An 8,100-nucleotide genomic window follows, 5' to 3' on the forward strand; every position below is an offset into this window, starting at 1 on the left:
TACAGTGGCCATGCCCCAAACTCAGCCTTTTATAGTTGCCACGCCCCAAACTCAGCCTGTTACAGTGGCCATGCCCCAAACTCAGCCTGTTACAGTGGCCATGCCCCAAACTCAGCCTGTTACAGTGGCCATGCCCCAAACTCAGCCTGTTACAGTGGCCATGCCCCAAACTCAGCCTGTTACAGTGGCCATGCCCCAAACTCAGCCTGTTACAGTGGCCATGCCCCAAACTCAGCCTGTTACAGTGGCCATGCCCCAAACTCAGCCTGTTACAGTGGCCATGCCCCAAACTCAGCCTTTTATAGTTGCCACGCCCCAAACTCAGCTTTTTAAAGTTGCCACGCCCCAAACTCAGCATGCTACAGTGGCCACGCCCAAATTCAGGCTTTTACAGTAGCCACGCCCCAAACTCAGCTTGTTACAGTGGCCATGCCCCAAACTCAGCCTTTTATAGTTGCCACGCCCCAAACTCAGCTTTTTAAAGTTGCCACGCCCCAAACTCAGCATGCTACAGTGGCCACGCCCAAATTCAGGCTTTTACACTAGCCACGCCCCAAACTCAGCCTGCTACAGTAGCCACGCCCAAACTCAAAAAAAAGGTTCATTTTTTTGACTTTTTTTTTTTTTTAATAAGTTGCACCGGGTCAAAATTGCATTGTTGAGAGAAAAACACGCAGATAAGTTGCATTTTATCATTAGATTCAGAAAAACATTTCCAATAAATAGATTTTTTTACGTTACATCAGACCATATCGATGTATTGTTACACCCCCCACTGTATAACCCCTTTGGTCCTTTTAAAGCATAGGTAATCATCCTTCAGTTTTATGATATGCCACATAGTGCATGTGCTGCCTAAGCTTGTCTTAAAAGGTTTGTTGTTTTGCATAGTTGGGCAACATTCAGTCTGTGTCTTTTTCTGTACTGTGGCTTTGCTGTTACACACACACACACACACACACTAAAACCACCCTGTGAGTCCAGGCATCTTTTTCTGACTGCGGTGAGGCTCATGGCAGGACTTCATATGCACTGCAGAATTCACACCCTTCTCAATCTCACAAACACAGGAATAGTCTGGCCAAAATCACAGGTCCCCCACATCTGCTTTGCATAAAACATATTCATGGAAACAAGTTCCAGCACCTTTAATGAAGAGGGTTTGATCAAGAACAAGCAGACATCTCATTCTGAAGAGCATTCCTGCGGCAGACTTCAGGCCTTGTTTTCACATGCACACGCTGAAGTGACTCAAAGTTCGCAGGAATTCAACATCTCTGTACCATCACCATCTCTGCGTTGTCTGTAGGCCAGTCCACGGGTTACAGCAAGCTGTCAGATAATAGTAGTACAGTGCTGTGTTTTGCAGAGATTTTGCAGGAATAACAATACAGTAACGACGATACAATGTATGATTAGTTTGATTTTAGTGCTGCTTGCTCAGGCTAGCATCACTATTATTGCTCATAGCTGGTAAAAGTGATTTGAACAAACCACTAGACCTAGAATGAAGCTCCAGCATGTAGCTTGTCCCACGTGTGTTGTTGAGACCAGAACCAGAAGCACATCTACAGACCAGAAGATCAGGTTCCTGTTTCACACCAGACAAGAAGAAAACACCTAGAAACCAGCTAGAACCACCCACAACAACAGAACCTCATTTTGGAGCAAAATGCAGATGACTTGATCATTTGGGCTGCTATCGGAGTACAGCCAGTTTGAGCACCGTATCAGATGAAGCTCTTTGATAAGGGTCAGTCCTGCTCTTTGATAAGGGTCAGTCCTGCTCTTCTGAGCAGTGACGGGAGGATCAGCAGTGTTCTTTGTGTGGGTTTGTCAGTGTGGTGTTAGTTTAGCTGATCTGCAGTCAGTCTTGTTGACTCACACAGTTGTGATGCTGAGGCTTTGGCAGGAAGATGACTGGAATTGTAATTATAATGTTTTGTTTATGCTGGCTAATTCTGGCTGCTTTTGATGACAAAACACAAGACAAACACCATACGCCTCTCTCAAGGCACGTCTGAAAGAGACAGAAAATGAATTTATATTTATGCAAACTTTAGATTAAATGGTTTGAGTCTGGCGCAGCAGACTAACCCTGACTGAACATGCTGAGATGATTTGGTTTAGCGATAAACTGGTTTTAATACAAGTTCACCTCTATCAGCTGTATCTTCATGCACTCTCAAAAATAAAGCTTCCAAAAGGTTTTTTTTTTGGTGGTGAATCCATAGAAGAAGCGCTTGGAGTTCCTCAAACAACCTTTCACTGAACAGTTCTTCAAAATAACTATTTTTTTCTTAGTGTGAAGCAGTTTAATAATCTGTAGAACTTTTTTTCCACTATAAAGAACCTTTTGTGGAATGGAAAGGTTCTATAGGTTCTTTGAGATCATGACCACAAAGAGTAATGTTGATTTTTTTTATGAACAAGCAAAAACCGTGGTTAACACAAATGTTAAAATACACCGTGCATAGCTACACAACTTCATCTGTGTGAAGTTATAGTGTATATTTACAGCTGTCATGACCATAATGAGCAAAGGAGGAGACCGGAGGAGGGTCTGAACACAGGATCTACACCACGGATAAATAACTAGAAGTTTATCCAGCTAGAACAAGAGTCCCTGTCTAAAGAGACGATTCAGACATGCTACAGCTCAAATAATGAACGCTTTTACAGAAGTGCTTTAATGTAATCAAGAGCCTCTCATTCCTGCTTTTAAACCCTCGAGTCGCTTGCTTCAGCTGTCATGTTTTAGGCTGATGGACACGTCAAAGGTATTTTCTGTTAATGAAGGTTAGAGCTGAACTCACACTGAAGCCGGGCCGTTCCTGCAGCTCTGAGAATCTGTTTCTGTGTGTTTCTGCTGTGAGAGAGTGATTGTAGAATGTGAGTGTCTGTTAATTGAAGGCCTGAACGATGTGTTTAGTCGTGGAAGGTTTGCTTTTATCTTCAGATTGAAGAGCTCTTCTGGCTGCGTTCTACAGACCCTTGTGTGAACTCTGATTCATGAACCAGCCATTGTTTTCAACTGATTCTTTTCAGTGATTCGCTGTACTGTAAAGAAGGACTTTCTTTAGTAAAATCACAGTTAAGACAGTTATCACACACTGTAAAAAATATCATGTTAAATTTATGGTAAAATACAACAACTTAAAACCATATATATCATTGGTGATATTCATTTAACAGTCTACTTGATCAATGTACTGATATCCAGCGTTAATAACAGAGATGGTACAATATAAATCATGAATTCGTTGTAAATTGTCAGCCCATAAACATGGCCATTACTCGTATGTGACCTTGGAGCACAAAACCAGTCTTAAGGGTCAATTTTTTGAAATTGAGATTTATACATCATCTGAAAGCTGAATTAATTCATGGAACATGATCTTTACTTAATATCCTAATGATTTTTGGCATAAAAGAAAAATGTATAATTTTGACCCATACAATGTATTGTTGGCTATTGCTACAAATATACCCCAGCGACTTAAGACTGCTTTTGTGCTCCAGGGACACAGATATAGGCGTGCACAGCGTCAAACACACGAAGAAAAGACCATCAGGGTAACACACATGACAGTAAAATAATGCAATAAACATGAACTAAATAAATGCCATTACATTTTGTAACCTACTGATAATATGAATAAAAAAGAAACACAATTATTTAGACAAAATATAATCATATCTGAGGTCTCACACAGGGACTTCTGAGAATGTCCTTTTACCATTGTTCACTGTAAATTACATGGTAATTCATATTTTTCCATTTTTCACCATATATGGTATGGCAACTTAATTAACTTTAGCATTTTTACAGTATTTATATGTAAATATTTTGCTTTTAAAGCACCGTTATTACAGTGTATAGAGGAACTATGAGAGGAACTAATGTAATAACGTAAGAATTGTCCACTGAAAAACAGTACTGCTCCACCATTAAACTGAATGTAAGGGAGTGTGGTTCTCTCCCAGGTTTGGGAACAACATGCAATTTATGATGCACTTTATATATAATCTAATAATGAAGACATAGCAACAGTGGTAGAGATGGCAAACTATGAGCTCCTGGAATTAACTGAATCTCTAAATGAACTGAGCGTCTCAGTCTGACTGTATTTGCTATTTTGGCTGCTCCTCATCGTCCCTTCGGAGGAGAGCCGTAGTGTCAGATAACTGGTCCTCAGCTCCGCCCCTCTCCTCTCATGCTCCGCCCCCTGTGTTTACATCCCAATCTCCATATATGGAAGAAGAGCCCCACCCCCGAGTCTCAGTGAACTAACTGAGCTTCATCAGGTCAGGAGGAAAACAAGCACAGATCAACAGCATTACTGGAGCAGAAACATAAACACACCGATCCCTGCTTCACTCCGTTCAGACAGGACATATGAGAGGTTTAATGGATAAAGTGTGATGTTGTGAATAAATGCCTGTAGACTGGATCAGTTTCAGTGAGTTAGCAGCTAGTAGACGCTCAATAGTCATCAAGCTGTTTGCTGTTCTCTCAGCACATCAGTGTGAAGCACACGGAGCATGTGCTGCTCTTTCAACGTGTCTGACCGTGAGAAAGTCGGTCATATAGATCACTGAAATCACTAGACACAGTTAACTAGCATCACTAGTGCTGTCAGGCATCTGAGGCTCACTGCAGATGTGGCATCACTGGAGAAAGCTCAAAGGTCTTGTCATAACTTTTTGGTGGAAATGTACATTAACATATGTTGAAACTGTTAGATGGTGCTGTACATACTACACTCTTATTAGTAGCTGACAGTTATGGCAGGGTTATTATAGTTAACTAAAATTAAAAATTAAAATAAAAAATCATTGCATAAACATCATTGCCAAGGCAACATTTCTCATTTTCGTTTTTTTTTTAAGTACAAACGTAACTAAACCTTATAGACATATTTTAAAAAGCACAATAACTACTAAAATAACGTCAAAATTACTAAAATTTAAGTGAAAACAAAATATATAAAAATGTATTTCAAAATATTAGCAAACATAATAATAGCACATCAATGATACTAAAATCACTCTGTTGTGGGACGCCGTGTGGTGTAGCCTGGCTAATTTTGTCGATTACATGACCAAATGCAGTATTTCATTAAAAAATGCAGTTACACTTGAATTCAGCACTTGATTTCATGCACATTGAATGTACTGTTCATTAGGTGGATGACAGTGTTCCCTTCACGCACAGTGAGTCTCGCTCATCTCTCCTCTCTCCAGCGGCTCCTCTCCATCCTCCTGCTGTCGTGCTGGACCGATGCTCGGTGAGGAGGAGCGCCACGCTCTCCGGAGCCCAGCAGAGCACCTCCTCCAGCCCCGACCACACGCTCTCGGCCAGCAGCGACTCGGGTCTGTCCAGTGCCTCGCTGCGCACCGACGGCTGGCCCAGAACCCCGCAGCCCAGCCAGCAGGAGCGCGTGGAGCTCAAGCGGCTGCTCAGCGGTTTCGGCCTGGACGAGACGAGCCGAGGCTGCGCCGCGACGGAGCCGCCCGTGAGCCCTGCGCCGCTGCACCTGAACGGACGCCTGCGGCCAAAAGAGCGCGAGACCGACATCCTGGACGACGAAGCGCTGACCTCACGGCACGACCTGCACAGCGTGGACAGTCTGGGCACGCTCTCCTCGTCCTGTCACCAGAGCAGCCAGAACTCGCTGCTGTCCGACGGCTTCGGGAGCCCCAGCCGCGCAGACGAGCCTCAGACGCACGCGGCGGCCGGGGACGAGTCCGAGCGCAGAGCCGGCTTCGCTCAGAGGGGCGCGTCGCTGCCCGTCAGCTCTCCCAGACATGTGTTCCAGCACGCCGGATACTCCACGCAGACCTGGGTCCATCAGCAGCAGCTGGTCGCCGCTCAGCAGTACCTGTACCTGCCCGAGGAGGACGCCACAGAGCACATGCAGCAGCTGCTGCCTAAACCCGCCGGTGAGCAGAACAAACTACTCTGATACTCTGATGTGTTACATTGATTCAGTTCTCAAATTATATTAAAGCAATAGTTCAGTCAAAAATAAAAATGTGCTGAAAATGTGTTCACCCTCAGTGCATCCGAGATCAGGATGAGTTTGTTTCTTCATCAGGTTTGGAGAAATGTAGCATTGCATCAGTGTCTCAGCAATGGATGCTCTGCAGTGAATGGGTGCCGTCAGAATGAGAGCTGATAAAAACATCACAATAATCCACAAGCAATCCACAGCACTCCAGTCCATCAGTTAACATCTGGAAAAAAGTGTTCTGGTCTGAATCAGGAGAGAAATCTGAACAGACCAAGCAGCGTTTAAACAGCTCTAAACACATATGTGGCTGGATTTTGATGTGAGAGACAACAGCAGATGCACTTTTTCACTGGAGGAAGCGTTATTATGGATTATGGACTCAATGTATCAGAGTTAAAAGCGTCTTAATGCTGGATTAGTTTCAAAAAAAAAACATTTTTTTTTAATATGCATCATATTTTCCAAAGTGATTAATTAAATAAAACCCCAGATAATTTCAGCATTCAGTAACACTAGTGTTCTGCACATCATCGCTGATGTCCAACCAAAATACTATTTAAACAAAACGGTTTCTTTTCATTTTTTTCTATGAGGAAAGTTATTTGCTTTTACTCAAACTGAACCAAACTGGAATCCGGTATGAAAAAGCACTGTAATGAATGAGGCGGTGTTTTCTGGTGTTTCAGTGCAGAACAGCTGTCCATCGAGCCCCGTGATCTCTCAAAGCCACGACACGGACAAGAAACACGACGAGGAGTTCAGCTCTCTGACGCTGGACATCGATAACTCCATCCATCAGCTCAACCAGCTCATCCTGGACCTGGATCCCACCTTCGTGCCAGTTTCCACCAAACCCAGCTGCTTTAGCCGAGCCGGCGGCGCAGACAGAAACGGACACCCGCAGACAGACGGGACTCATCAGAGGGGTGAGATCAGCTTACACAAGCACTCATGAAGTAATGACGGAGTTTTCCTGGAGTAATAATACTAAATCCTGACAGATCAGGTTGTTAGTTGTGTTTGCTGTTTGTGTAATCCTGTGTTTTGTATGAATATATTTTATGAATATATTGTATCTTGGATTGCTATTAAATGTTATTTGGATTGGCTTCGTCTTCGTGCGCCTCCCTTCACAAGAGCGTGACAATAAGTAAAGACAGTTACTTCTGTTTCCCCGTGTGTTGACTGATAGCTCTCCTGTCCCGTGTTCAGAGAAATCAGGAGTGAGTGCAGAGACTCATCCTTTAGCCTGAGGCTCATTCTTTTCACTTTTGGTGTGAAAGGGCCTTTACAGTTGCCAAAAAGTTTATCTTTTGTGTTTTTTGTTATTGAAAATCAAACAAGCAAGCCCAACCCACGTGACAAAAAGTAACGCAAATGTAACGTAATGCATTACTTTCCATAAAATGTAGCTAAGTAATGCGATTAGTTACGTTTTCATGGAGTAACACAATATTGTAATGCATTACTTTTAAAAGTAACTTTCCCCAACATGGAGTGTGAATCTATGACATGGTTTAGGATGCAGGACTGTCTCTGGTTCAGTGATGTGAGGAGCACAGTGTGCAGTGAGACTGATGTGTGTGTGTGTGTGTGTGTGTGTGTGTGTTCTTGTCTCATCAGAGAACAGATTCATAATGAGCCCAAAGACAGACCTCTCTGGAGCACGAGGAGAGACGGCCTGGGCACTGAACCTGAGCACTGCAGATGGAAACACACTGACCACTGCTGCACCGCACACACAGGTGACACACACACTGTCACAATCAATAAAACCTTTATTTCTGCTTTTAGTGTGTTGCTAGTTTTCTCCAGTGACTGTGTGTGTGTGTGTGTGTGTGCAGCATGCAGCTGTGTTCAGAGCAGACGGTGTGCAGTACTCCTCTCACAGTTCACTGGACACAGGCAGTGATGTGATGCCCGCAACACCAGCCTTCCCCATCACACCACCCACTCCATACGGTAACAGACACACACTCTCTCTCACACACACACACACACACACACACACACTCTCTCACACACACTCTCACACACAGACACACACTCTCTCTCACACACACACACACACACACACACACAC

General features: G+C 43.6%; 1 protein-coding gene across 3 annotated transcripts in view; it reads left to right on the forward strand.

Moving 5' to 3' along the window:
* The window catches only part of tns3 (tensin 3), a 32,350-nt gene that overhangs the window by 16,066 nt on the left and 8,184 nt on the right, over positions 1-8,100 (forward strand). For all 3 annotated transcript variants that reach the window (XR_001631222.1, XM_016452574.1, XM_016452575.1), the window contains 4 exons: positions 5,248-5,946; positions 6,704-6,943; positions 7,641-7,762; positions 7,862-7,979. Coding sequence is in view for 2 of the 3 variants with exons in the window: in XM_016452574.1 (XP_016308060.1) it covers positions 5,248-5,946; positions 6,704-6,943; positions 7,641-7,762; positions 7,862-7,979 (1,179 nt within the window). In the remaining variant the exon portion in view is untranslated. The remainder of the gene's footprint in view (positions 1-5,247; positions 5,947-6,703; positions 6,944-7,640; positions 7,763-7,861; positions 7,980-8,100) is intronic.

This window comes from Sinocyclocheilus anshuiensis, unplaced genomic scaffold (assembly GCF_001515605.1).
Source record: "Sinocyclocheilus anshuiensis isolate Anshui unplaced genomic scaffold, SAMN03320099.WGS_v1.1 scaffold1152, whole genome shotgun sequence".
In the NCBI taxonomy this organism is placed as follows: Eukaryota; Metazoa; Chordata; class Actinopteri; order Cypriniformes; family Cyprinidae; genus Sinocyclocheilus; species Sinocyclocheilus anshuiensis.